This window comes from Garra rufa, chromosome 14 (assembly GCF_049309525.1).
Source record: "Garra rufa chromosome 14, GarRuf1.0, whole genome shotgun sequence".
Lineage (NCBI taxonomy): Eukaryota > Metazoa > Chordata > Actinopteri > Cypriniformes > Cyprinidae > Garra > Garra rufa.
The window spans coordinates 4,191,584-4,206,583 of NC_133374.1; the positions used below are offsets into that span (position 1 = coordinate 4,191,584).

General features: G+C 31.2%; 1 protein-coding gene across 1 annotated transcript in view; it reads left to right on the top strand.

The window, feature by feature from the left end:
• The first annotated feature begins 1,333 nt into the window (after nucleotides 1-1,333).
• The window catches only part of LOC141285445 (interleukin-1 receptor accessory protein-like), a 47,658-nt gene continuing 33,991 nt past the window's right edge, over nucleotides 1,334-15,000 (top strand). Inside the window, exons 1-2 of the mRNA XM_073818458.1 lie at nucleotides 1,334-1,457; nucleotides 2,770-2,839. Of these exons, the coding sequence (XP_073674559.1) occupies nucleotides 2,838-2,839 (2 nt within the window). The 5' untranslated portion in view covers nucleotides 1,334-1,457; nucleotides 2,770-2,837. The remainder of the gene's footprint in view (nucleotides 1,458-2,769; nucleotides 2,840-15,000) is intronic.

A 15,000-nucleotide genomic window follows, 5' to 3' on the forward strand; every position in this document is an offset into this window, starting at 1 on the left:
ATATACATTTTATTTAAACATTTTTTACAAGTCATATGTTTAAATAGTTACTTAAAATAAGCACTTCAAAAATTATGCTTTATGATAATAATATTATTTTATAATTTTTTTGCTATTATTTTTAAATGGGTACAATAGGATGTATAATTACAAGAAATAATAAAAGAAATAAATTATATATATTTGCATGTAGCCATGTATAATATTAAATGTTTAAAATATTATTTTAATTTTGTTTAGTATTTTGTATATATAAAAAATTATATCCATTTTATAATTAAACATTTTTACAAGTGATATGTTTAAATAGTTACTCAAAATAAGCACTTTTATTCATTTTATAAATGGGTACAACAGGACAAAATCTGTTATAATATATAATAAATAATAATAATAATTACATATATATTATATTACATTACTATATTATGCTTAAAAAGTTACATTAAAAATAAGCACTTCAAAAAGTACACTTTATGTAATATGTAAACATCACTTGTAAACAATTTATAATTTTAAAATGTAGATAATTTATATAATATACTTTTTGGCTATTATTTTTTAATGGGTATAATAGGACAAAATATCTTATAATATATGTTTGTGTGTGTCAAAATAAATTATGTGCATTTTGCATATTTAAAAAAAAAAGTAAAATTATTTTAACATATTTATAAGTGATATGTTTAAATAAATAGTTACTGAAATATGACATAAAAACATGTATTTTAGTTTAGTCACTTTTGTTTATGCTTGTTGAAGATTATTAAATCAAACCTTATCTCAAAATATGCGCGATAATTAAAAAAAGTAGGACATTTTACATCAGATTACCTTTAAAATGAGTCCTACTATTGCATATGCTCATATCACGAAGCAGGTAAATATAGGCAGGAAATATTACATGCATAATGATAAGCTGGTAAAAGTGCTGTGGTGGTTTGGTTGCAATTTAGTGTTTTGGAAGAAAATAAAAGCATCCTCGTACCATATAAATCAAAGTAGCATGTTATTACCGTCTGAGTTCAGTACATGTAAGTGTCCACATATGTTGCCTGATTCATAATCAAGTTTAACTTCCTCTTGTGCATGCGAGTGTTCATCACACCTGAACGCACGCTCGTAATTCCAGCGCCACTCTCAGGTGAGACGGATGTGAAATATGTGCTCGAGCGCATCGCTTTGATTGGATGAGAGTCCCGCCGGTTTGCCTTAACGATTTACGGTGACGCGCGGAGGGGCCCCTTAAATCATCCGCCCGTCCCGGCTGACAGAGAGAGAGAGAGAGGGATAGAGAGAGGGAGAGGAGGTGTAATGCTTTAGAAACGGCAGACAGAGAGAGAGAGCAGGATCAGTGAAGACGGATGGTTTGTGTCTGTTCTGCTTTAAGTTTGTGGTTCTGTTGCAGAAGGAACCGGACTGATGAGAAGAACCAGACCTGCGCTGACTTAGACCATGTGAGTAAAGCTGTTCAACATCTCAACATCTCATGAATTGCTGCATCTGTGCTGCAAAATGAATGCTTTCAGGTTTTGCATGCATTATGGATGCAATGTTTAGAATAACTAGTAAAAGTACAAATTTGGCACATTTTATTGTAATGAACTGCATTTAGGCTACTAAGATAGCACTACAATTATCATTTGCAATTCATAATTTTTATTTTTTATTTTTAATATAATTCTTACAACTCATGTATGGTTAAAGTGTTTGTATACATTATATAACATTTATTAAAAAGTATATTTAAAATATTTTAATAAATGTGTAATTATTAATATGTGTATATTAAACATTTTTATATGTTAAAAGTGTTTAAATAGTTTATCAAAATTAAAAGCACTAAAAAAAATGACACTATGATATGTATATATATATATATATATATATATATATATATATATATATATATATATGATATAGATATATATATATATATATATATATATATATAGATAGATAGATAGATACACACACATTTTTATAATTTGTACATAATTTCTACTTCATTTGCCATTCATAAAAATTCTTATTTTTAATAATTCTTACAACTCATGTTCTATGTTATTAGTATTTATATAAATGATATGACATAAAAAAGTATATTTAAAATATTTTAATTTAATGTGTAATTAATTATATATTAATATAATTATTAATATGTATATATTAAACATTTTTGTGTGTTAAAATAATTTTACAAGTGTTTAAATAAGCACTTCAAAAATTACACTTTATGATAATATTATTTTTATTATTATTTTTAAACAAGTACAATAGGATGTAGGACAAAGTATGTTATAATTATAAGAAATATTATAAGAAATAAATTATATGGATGCATGTACAATATTAAATGTGCTAATATTATTGTACTTTTTTTAGTATTTTATATTTGTATATTTTATATTATATGTATATACACATTTTTATCATTTGTAATTCATAAACATTCTTAGTTTTAATATGATTCTTACAACTTCCTATACAATGTATGTATATAGTATTTGTATAAATTATATAACATTTATTAAAAAGTATATTTAAAATGTGTAATTATAAGTGTATATTCAAATATATACACATAATCTAATAATCTAATTCTACTAAAGTCTTTATTCACCATTTACAGGTGTGACTACAGATTAAATGGTTTATGCATCATTATTTTCTTTGTGTTTAGGATGCATTGGGTGTGTGGTTTTGTTCTTTTATGTGACTAATAGGTCATTTACCGTATGTTCCTTCATTTTTTTATCTTCAATCCAGTTTTGCATCTTTCTCTGGATTATCACAGCATTCTTTTCTGATTTTCGCCCAAAAAGTGTGCCGGCACCATGTAAGTAAAACATTTATGACTTGTTTAACATCACTAATGCCAAATGAATGCCTGTAAATTGATATTCAGTTGTAAAAAGATTATGAATATTGATTTTATTTTCATAATATTATATTTTTCAAACTGTATATATTAAAAAATACACATTTTACCTTTTTATACATATATATATATTCTCATATATATATATATTATGATACTAAAATAAATCCATAATCATAATCTATTTGATTCATAATAAGTGATTTTATTTTCATTTCTTTATTTCATTTTAGTTAAAGATTTTAACTAAACATTTTTAACTAACATTTAGTGTATGAATGTACAGCATTCAGCATTTAATGCTGTGTCATCTTTTCTAAAATCTTTCTAAAAAAATATTTTATTGTTTATTTATCTATTATTGTTGTTATTTTATTTATTATTATTATTTTGCACAGTTGCTTTTTGTTTTATATTACTGTTCCCAGAAGAAAATTCAATAAACAGTTGTTAAAAAAATAAAGAAATAAAAATTTAGTAATTTTGTTCCGAGTTTATTTCTGATATTATTATTATTATTATTATTATTATATTTGTTTATTTATATTTTCGCTATTTTTTAATTATTATTATTGTTATTATTATTATTATTATTATTTATTTTTATTTAATATTTTTTAAAAGGTCTACAATTGTATTTTATTTTTTGGTAGTCTACCAGGGGTGGCTTCTACATTTGCACAGTTGCTTTTTTGTTTTATATTACTGTTCCCAGAAGAAAATTCAATAAACAGTTGGTAACATAATAATAAATAAATAAATAAATAAATAAAGAAAGAAAGAAAGAAAGACTTAGTAATTTCAGGTTTATTTATGATATTATTATTTTTATTATTACTATTATACTTGTTTATTTTATTTATTTACTTTTTATAAAATTTGTAATTATTTTTTTTGGTAGTCTACCAGGGGTGGCTTTTACATTTGCACAGTTGCTTTTTGTTTTATATTACTGTTCCCAGAAGAAAATTCTATAAACAATTGTTAACAAAAAATTTAATAAAAAAAAAAAAAAAAAAGATTTAGTGTTGATTTTTAGATTTTTGTTGTGAATTTATTTCTGATATTTTATATATATATATATATATATATATATATATATATATATATATATATATATATATAATTTTTTTTTTACAAAATATCTGTATAGTTCTTATTCATTTTCAAGTTAAACTAAATAAAAATGTAAGTTTTATAAATGATAATTTATTTCAGTTAAAGTTTATTTTATTTAAAGTTAAAAAGAAATAATGGCTTTAGTTTTAATTATCACTATGTGTTATATACAATTATCACGCAATTAGAGTAAAACCCACATTGTGGAGAACTACCTTGAGGAAAACAAGGAAAAATAATATCTAAAAATCCCAAAATGTTTGTAAAATCAGTAGGTAGGGTTTGGGTGGAGCAAATATAATTAGCTCAATATAAAAGCAAACGAAGAAAAAAACAGACATGTATGTGTGTGTGTGTTGTATTGTGTTCTCAGTACAGTTACGTGACTAATTGGCCACTTACTCTCCGCCGATAGATTATTTGACCGGGTCTTGTGGCCCCGCGGCCCCTCTCGTCCCCCGTCCAGCTCTGCGCGTCTGTCTCTGGATGGCCACGGCATCGATCACACATAATCCGATTTCCCCCCAAAACAAATAATGAAGCGTTTCTGGAGCTTACCCTTTTAAGTAATTTAGCGATTCGTTCGAACTTGTGCGAATCGATGAAGTGGGTTTTGAAAGAGGAGTCTAATGAATTCCCATGATGCTCTAATTTCGCCCTAATGCATCTCAGGGAAATTAAAACGCACATTTGTGACGCTCAGATAAGCAGGATGGAGATTTTATCTGAATTGGAGCGTTTGGAGATGATGTCGTTATTTCGGACTCATCACACTAACTGCTCTAATTAGGTTTTCGATCGTTTTATTTAGTCTCAGCTGAGACTCAGAGACTTCAGGTCCGTCTGCTGCTGATGCTGATGTGTGCATCGCGTTGTTTTTACATCGTAATTAAATTCTTTGTCCAATCAAAACAGTTGGACAATCAAAAATAACTCATTTTCATGTTCATTTGTACTTGCATTTATTAAAGGTCCCATATTATCAAAATCGAAATTTCCTGGCTTTTTTCATGATAACTGAGGTCTAGGGGCTATGTAACTACCATATGAGTTTCAAAACAGTCAATCCACAGTAAACTGCCATAACGATGTGACGTCCGATCTACTCAGTCACCGCCTTCAGTCACCACCTCGAGCACCAATCACGTCCCACCTTCCTTTTGTCAAACCCTCGACAATATAGTGTCCATACACTCTAAAAAGTGCTGGGTTAAAAAATAACCCAACCATAACCCAGCTGCTGGGTAACTATGGGACAGGACACGCGTTGGGTTGTTTTGACCCAAGTGCTGGGTTGAACCATTTGACCCAAAATGCTGGGTTGTTTATTTGACCCAACCAGTGGGTCAGATTAACTGTGCTGCTGGGTTAAAGATTACCTAAACATTGGGTTATTTGTTGTCTCATTGCCTTGCTACCTTTATTTTTTACCAATAATAATATCTAAATCACAAAGGAATGTAAAATTATTATTGTTTTTCTGTAATACATTTACACAACACAAAAAAATGCAACTTTAAACATCAATTTAATGGGTTTTCACATTTCTTTTTAATACAATTTTCAAAAGGGGTACAGCTGTCACACATTTTGTCCAACCCATATAGACACAAATAACGGTTTTAGTAGATCAGTTTTTTTAAAACACAAAACTGTAAACTAGGCACTGTACATTCCTATTCTTTATGTCAACATTGCAGCAGAAGAACACTCAAAAATGAATTATTACCACATTAGAATCATTCCAAACATTGTGCCATTAAACCTAAGCCCAACAAAGAGTCCACCAGACAATACTTACAATTTAAAACATGTAAGTGTTTAAATGTTAAGTGGCCAGAAAAAAACAGTTGCCCTCAAAAACTTCACACATGAAGACTTATGTCCATCAATATGATATACTGCATGCTGGAGAAATTCCCAGGCAACAAGTCCGCTTCAATGGCATGGCCTGGAACAATGGCGAAGGTCTGGGAAGTCGTTGTCTCATCCCCAAGGCACAAATCCACCATGTTGATCCCCACCTGTTAATTATACGACATTTAGTCTTGCAACATAACTAACATTTTAAGTTAAGTGTATTTTATGAACATAAACACAGAGGTGTGAAATAAATGCTCATTTCAGAAGAAAATTTCAAACTGCACTTTTAGTCTTTCACATCTGAACTCTTCATACAGTGGTGGTCAAAATTATTAGAACAATAGTATTTTCACCAGCTAAAAAAATGGTTTTAAATCAGTGATTGTTATCTTTTGCTGTGGTGTGTCAGTATACGAAATATCAGTTTACATTTCCAAACATTCATTTTGCCATTAATTGTGATAATCAGGTGACATTTTTGTTTGCACAACAGCCAGTCCTCCACACAGAGATCTGTTCTCATCATCATCCAGAAGATCTGTGGCAACGTCTCCAAGATGCTTCAAGAAACAGTACTGTTAAGAGTTTGAAGCACTTGTCTAAAAATGTTGTAAAATGAGGATGCTGTCAAAAATAATAGCATAAATCGATTTTCTTTACCAATTAACTTCGATTAACTAAATTAAATCAATATTTGGTGAGACCATCCTTTGCGTTTAAATCAGCTTTTACCCTACACTAGGTGCACTTGCATATAGTTTTTCAGGTAGGTCTCTTGAAGCATCTTAGATATGTTGCCACAGTTCTTCTGGATTTAGTCTGTCTCAGTTTGTTCTGTTTCTTCATGTCATTCCAGACAGACTGAATGATGATGAGATCAGATCTCTGTGGAGGATTGACTATTGTGCAAACAAAAACCTCACTGGATTATCACAATTAATGGCAAAATGAATGTTTGGAAATGTAATTTCCTACTGACACACTACGGTAAAAGATAACAATCACAGACTTAAAGCCATTTTTAGCTGGTGAAAAACTACTGTTGTAATAATTTTGGCCACCACTGTGTTTATATATACACCCTTATTAGAGTAGAAAAAGTAAAACAAAACTTACAGGTTGTACGTCAATGAATGGCTTCCGGGCTTCTGGGTCTGAAGACCTTTTCTCCAGAGAGGGCAGGACTTCCTCATTCTCCTCTTTAGTATCTAAACCATAGGAATAATATGCAAACTGTGAAACTTATCTTATAATCACACATTGAAGCACTTTCATGTGAAAGTTTCTTCATTCGTTTAAATAATGCCAATTAATTCCCACCCTCATTCAACTACTGCAGGTTAAGTATAGGTATGGGGTAAGATTCAGGGATGTAGAATATGCTCATGCAGAATAAGGCATCAGTATGTGCTTTATATGTGCTAATTAACAGCCAATATACAAGCTAATAAGCAACTAACTAGTTAACCAGTTGATATGTGTCAGATACAGTTGCATTTTGTTTTTATATATTGACATATTATAAGATAAAGCTTACCTTAAGTCATGTCACCCAGCTCTAAATGCACCTATCCACCTCGCTGAGCATTGGCAAGAATTAGGTCTGCAATTGTAGCCCAGTCTTCAAAAATCTGCCTCTCTGGATTTACCTTCCTAAAGTCTTGTGAAATCTGGTAAAAATTGAAAAAGAAAGACAAATCTGGTTAAATAAGTCAAAGTTTTATACTGGTCTCCTAGTTTGTAAAGCAACACAAGCATTCACTAAAATAGAGGAAGAGTAAAGGGCACGCTTCCTCCTTTCCAAAATGCTCGCTCTGAAGCTTGTTCTCCCGTGGCGTCTGCCGTTGCTAAGCAACCATGTCCTGCACTCCATGAGACGCAGAAGTTTCAGCAAAAAAAAAAAAAAAATCGCTTGTTCTGCTATTAAATTTATTTAAAAATGGTTATTCCTGTACATCTATGATAAGCTGTTCCTCCAACTTGGCTGTTAAGGATGAAGCTCATTGGTTCTTGTCACATGACCTGCGGTGGTGCGCAGACGCGCCTGGAAAAAACGAGCTTCTATTATGAGCGCGCATACGGCGCGCGTCTACATTTGAAATAACATGTGAACGGCCCCTAAATGACCGCATATCCATGGGTACCAAAGACGTCACTTCCGCTATGCTCGCCGCCATATTTGTGTCCGATATGATAACAGGCACAGCGCATCTAAATGAGATTTATTAATAAATTGAAACAAGAAATTACTTTTTATCACTACTTCCCACACTGTGTATTTGACTTGATTGTATGTTTAGGACAGATTGTGTAAATTATTGTGAACGTAGTCGCTCGGTGAAGGCTTTAAGACCTGGAAGAATCCTTTGCCGGCTGGTCACTACTTCACAGCGAACGGGACTCGCGCTGACGGCACTAATACAGTCCGCGCTTAGATTTCGGCAAATTAGTTTTGCCGAATGCAAAAAAATGTGATTATTGAGCATAAGCCCAACATCCAGCAAGCCAAGGGAAGACGTCTTTCACGTTTTGTGTATTCATAAACCCGGATCTCATTATTGAAGCTCAAATTCAAGCACCAAAAGCATGCGATTTCTGTTTAAAAATATGCTTTTTCATTCATCCAGACTATATGGCCGCATAACATTTTAGTTTACTTTAGTTTATTACATCACTTGTGCAGCCAGTCACAATTCACAATGGTACCATTTACTCGGGATGATGATTTGTGTGTGTGCCATTTTTGTATGACAAATAATTTTTAGGGTAATTGTACATAAATAGTTTTAGCAAAACAAATATGATTATTTTAAGAACCTTTTTTACATGTATATACTTTACTGCAGGCGTTGCAATGACGAACGCTATGTAGTACAATAGTTTAGCGTTTATTATTTAATTTTCATAATTCATTAAACACCGCATGTTCTAAAATGCCTTCAACTGTAACACTCTTGCTCTTAAGCCTAATACACACTGAAACAAATAATTTACGGCATCTGGGTGTACTGTAAGTCACTATTCTCTGCATTAGCACTGTTTTGAACTTACTGTTTGAATGCATTCTCGTTTACTAAATCTTTTGACGTACGAGTTGATCGGTTCAAAATGTAATTAACTGATTCTTTTCATTTTAAGGCATTATTTTCGTTATCATCTACTTATTTACAATCTTAGTCAATAATTAATTATTATTGCACTACTCTTGTTGTGCCGAAAAAACACCCTGCTGTGAAAAGCACCTGCGTGAATGACACCGGTACACTAAAGGCTATATGCATACCGAACCACTTCAAGCACTGCTGAGATCGAATAAATCTGTAGTTAGGTTTTTTTCTGATGACTGTTGTTACAGCTAACAGAACAACATATCCCGGGCATATTGTATCCCTGTTGTGAACATTCTGGGAGTTTTGTTGAGCTTCCTCTGGTAGTTGTGGCTGCTGTGACCATAGACTAAAACAGGTAGCGCGGACACAAAAATGGCGGCGATAAAGCACAGTGACGTCACATGGTATCTATGAATACCAAGAGAGATAAAGTCTAACTTTACATACTGTAGCTAAGACAACATTACATTTAAGTGACACACAGCAGTACATACCAGTCATATTGTGGTTTACCGTTATTAAAGTAAGGGGCAGGGCGTTTTAGCTAATGCAGATACCTGAGGGAAAAAAGCGCGAAAATGCTCAACATACAAATGATGATCTATCGTTGGATTCGGCACGTCGCAGACATTTACTTGTAAAAATATGCCCTTAAAAGATCAATTTGTGTAAGGAAATCGTCTTCGTTTTCTGCAAAGCCATACAGTACACAGACAGTAACAGAACTTACCCCCGTATCTGACCTACCCTTTCCATAAGACGTTAAAATAAAGGCTATGTATACTGTAAGTTATAAATAACACTAAGGTTACACACACACAACTTCTATATAACAATAAAGCGACGTTGAGGCAAAAATAGTAAGTAAACGTTACCTCGCTAGGCTGCTAAGGTACTTAACGGTCGTCATATTCACGGAATAAAATGCAAACCCCGCACAGCAACAGGTCAAATATTGCATTAAACAGTGAAATCAGTGTGCTCTTAACCACAACTTATTAAAAATAAAGGTAAATAATTATATAATCATATTATAAACTTAAATTACCTTATAATCCTGCTTGCTGCGAGGTGCGTGACCGCCTGGCGACGAGACGAGTGAAGAATCCAGAATGTTTGATGAAGTGAAAAAAATAAATAAACCGGTTGGGTCAAAATAACCCAACCCAGGTGTTCATAGTGAAAGAACCTCTTACAGTCCATTTGACCCAGCATGATCAACCCAACTGTGTGTTTACAGTACCTCAAACAACCCAATATTTTGACCCAGCACAATTAACCCAGCAATGTGTTTACAGAAATAACCCAGCACTTTTTAGAGTGTAACATTGCTAAGCAACAACAACACGGAAACTAATCTAGTAAACCTTGTTCAGTCTGTTCATGTCGAAACTACATCATTGCACAGGCTTCAGAACAACGTGAATATAAGAGACCAGTGGCACGTCAACTTCAGCCTCTTTCACACAGCGATTCCGGTAAATACACGGATAATGTGTCCCATGATTTGTTCGGGAGTTGTTTAATTTGGTTCATTCACAGTTGTTTTCCGGAATCTGTGCGTGCTTTACACACAACCCATAAAGACATGTGACGTTTGGATGTGAGATGTAATGCGACGCGTACGTTTCACTAAACTGAAACTAACCTGAACAAACTGTGCTTCAGTGCTGATAGTGAGGAGCTGGCTCTGCCCAATCGCCGCTTCATTCCACTTTGCACATATTTTTCCGTCGTGAAGAGTCGCATGATAACGTGCATCATCACTACAACACTGCCTTTATGGTTCTGGCTTTTGTTCACACAGCGCTCGTTTCTGTAATTTTCCAGAATCAGCGCGCATTGTGAAAGGGGCTTTACTAGAGCAACAGTTATGTAGCCTACTGCATTCGGTGTTTGAAAAAGAAAAAACATTAATGATCATTCTGAAATATCCTGTTGAGCATCAGCAAGCTAGGCTCTCTCTATGGCTCTGGGTTCGGCCAGAGCCATATAAAAAGAGAGTTGCGACACTCCCATAGGCTTCCATAGGAACTGAGGAATGCGGAAGTAAAGCGTGTCATGGAGCGGTCAATAGTTCCAAACAACCAATAGCTCCTCCATTGAAGCCCATTCATTTCAGCGCTTCTCAAGCACAGTCGCAAGTATATTGAAGAAATTACTGCATTTCTTTACATTTTAACGCATCAGTTGACCTCTCGAAAAACTGGCCAATAGTGGTATTTTATGAAGCGTGTCATAGTTAATGTTTATCGTTAAAAAATAAACAGTTAAACTGTAAATGCAGCTGGATAACGTGAGAAACACCGTAATAGCGACCATAACCAGATACTAGTTGTCATATTTTTATGTTTTTAGTCTTTCTGCAATCTTTCTCTCTCTGTAGGAGGTTGAATGAGTTTCAGTAAAGACTGCATTCAAGAAACACGATAAAAATGTATGCTGAATGCAATTCGTTGCCTTGTGTTTTTTTAAACATTATTTTCATCTTTTCTATTATGTTAAATGCCATTTTTGCTTGCCTTTTATAATATTCACTTATGTTGTATATTTGAATATCATAAAACAAGAGTAAATTACTTTTTTTTAAATTTAACATTAAATCGTTAAATCGAAACATACTGTATAAAAAAAAGAGTGTTTGATCATGTCCAAATACACATGCAGATGTATTTAACCTTAAATATTACACTAACTGTAATCTAAATACTATATTAGAAAATGTTGTCGTTTAAATGGTTAGGATCATTATTGCACATATTAAGTACAAAAAAACCTCCTCAAAATATTTACTAAATAGAACTTAACTATATATATTACAGTTATTTAATTGAATAAAAGTTACACTTAAGGTGTTTGGTCACATTTGAGTGCCAAAGAGTATGAGAACATATTAATTATGTCTCTTTATCACTCCCCAGAATAAAATGCGATTGTAAAGCGTATTCAGAGAAGTTATCAATACACAATCAATGCACATTATGTGTTAATAATTACTCGAAATTGCTGCAAATATACTAAAACTGCTGTCTATCCTATTTAACTCCATTCAAACACATTGACAGCGCGGAGCTGTTTGGAACTATTGAGAGCTCCATGAACCACGTGACCGTGCGGCGGCGAGATCAAAGCGTGTCGCAACTCTCTTTTTATATGGCTCTGGGTTCGGCTACAACGATACATGACCGTAGTTACCTGTGATTGGCCTGGCTGTGCGTCACTCAGAAAACAACAGGCCAATCAGAAGAGAGGCTCATGAATATTAATTAGACGGGCCAAAATCGACCTGTTTTTGACAGAGCTCCTAAAAAAGGAGCTGTAAAAATATATTGAGATGGATTTTGGCACTTATACCGCAAATATATATTCTTAAGGACATCAACAACTAAAATAAACCTCCAGAAATGTGTACAATATGGGACCTTTAAGTCTTAAAGAGCAGTAACAAAAACAGCTCATGCACTCATTGCATCTGAAGAACACAAAATAAAATATTTTGAAGAATGTTTGGGATTTAAACAACATTGAACCCCACTGCCTTTCATTGCATGTACAAAAAATAACAGATATTTCAAATATCTTTGGGTGAACTGTGCCTTTAATTTTAGGAGAGAGGAGAATTTAATTACTAGTGATTTAAATACCTATAATTACTGTATTTGGTGCAAAAAAGCTTGACAAATAAGTAGACTTAAGCAAAAAAGCATTGCATTTATTAAGTCTTAAAGAGACAGTAGCAAAAACGGCTCATGCACTCATTGCATCTGAGGAGCACAAAAAATATATTTTGAAGAAGGGTTTAAACAACGTGGACACCACTGCCTTTCATTGCATGTACAAAAAATCACAGATGTTTAAAATATCTTTGGGTGAACTTTCCCTTTAATTCTAGGAGAGAGGAAAATTGTTATGGAAAATTTAATTACTAATAATTTAAATACTAGTAATTACTGTATTTGGTGCAAAAAAGCTTGACAAATAAGTAGACTTAAGCAAAAAAGCATTGCATTTATTAAGTCTTAAAGAGACAGTAGCAAAAACGGCTCATGCACTCATTGCATCTGAAGAACACAAAAAAATATATTTTGAAGAAGGGTTTAAACAATGTGAACACCACTGCCTTTCATTGCATGTACAAAAAATAACAGATGTTTAAAATATCTTTGGGTGAACTGTCCCTTTAATTTTAGGAGAGAGGAAAATTGTCATGGAAAATTTAATTACTAATAATTTAAATACTAATAATTACTGTATTTGGTGCAAAAAAGCTTGACAAAACCATAAATAATAATAAATTAAATTAAAAAAATTAATTAGAAGATTTAATTTAAATATTATTAAATAAATATAGTACAGGAATTTTTCACTGGAGGAAGCATTATTGTAGATTTGGCCAGGATCGTTAAAATGTCTTACTGATTTGTATTTTTATTGCCTTCAATTCATTGAAAAATATAAATATTTTATTTTTATATTTTGTCATTTTATTATTTTCATGTTTGTTTTTAATGTTCTGTGTAGCTTTGATTTATTTCAGTTTTAATCATTTTAAAAACTTGAATGAAATGTAAGTTTTTCATCTAATATTTATATTTTACTTTTTTGATTTCAACTCTATTTCAATTGCTGAAAACAATGTTTAATATAATTTAATATATTTGAAGAAAGTGATCTTTTGAGTATATTTTCAATGAATCAGTTGAAATCTTATCTGAATAATAAACTAAAGTTCCTGTGTGTATAGCTTTTATTTTAAATGCATGCATTGCAATATGCATTTAAATATGTCAGAAGAATTCAACTCACAATATAGCTTTCATTTTTATATTTTCAGATTTTAATATTAAAGTTTTAGTAATTTTAGTATGAACTTTTGTCATTTTATTATTTTTTTTGTATGCTTTTAATGTTCTGTATAGCTTTATTTATTTCAGATTTAATCATTTTAAACTTAATTTAAAATTTCACTAATTTTTTTTCTAATATTTATCTTTTATTTTAACTTTATTTCAATTACTGAAAACTATTTTTAAGCTTAGGTTTTATTTAATAACAACACTGGATGCATGTTTTAAATATGTGCAGTTTTAATATGCATTTAAATATATTTGAGGAAAAATTCACCCAATTCATTGAAAAATATAACTCAAACAATTTAATTTTTATATTTTTAGTAATTTTGTTATGCACTTTTGTCATTTTATTCTTTTTTGTTTGTTTTTAATGTTCTGTATAGCTTTAATTTATTACAGTTTTAATCATTTTAAAAACTGAAATGTAAGTTTTTCATCTAATATTTATATTTTACTTTATTTTATATCAACTTTATTTCAATTACTGAAAACAACGTTGAATATAATTGAATATATTTGAAAAAAAAGGGAGAGACAACAGTAGATGGACTTTTTCACTGGAGGAATCGTAATTGTAGATTTGGCCAAAATTGTTAAAATGTCTTAATAATTTGTATTTTTATTGCCTCCAATCCTGTTAAATCCTATAATTACTATTTTATATAAAATCAGCCATTATCAAATGGTCATGAAACTGGTCCAGTTTGCTTATACATTTAAATATATTTGAAGAAAGTATATTTTCAATGAATCAGTTGAAATCTTATCTGAATAATAAACTAAAGTTCCTGTGTGTATAGCTTTTATTTTAAATACATGCATTTAATATGCATTTAAATATATTAGAAAAAAATCACCCAATTCATTGAAAAATATAAATATTTTATTTTTATATTTATATTTTTAGTCATTTTGTTATGCACTTTTATCATTTAATTATTTTTTCTTTGTTTTTAATGTTCTGTATAGCTTTAATTTATTTCATTTTCATTTTAAAAACTTGAATGAAATTTTATATAAAATGTAAGTTTTTCATCTAATATTTATATTTTGCTTTATTTTATTCCAACTTTATTTCAATTACTGAAATCAATGTTTAATATAATTTAATATATTTGAAAAAAAAAAAAGGGAGAGACAACAGTAGATGGACTTTTCCACTGGAGGAATCGTA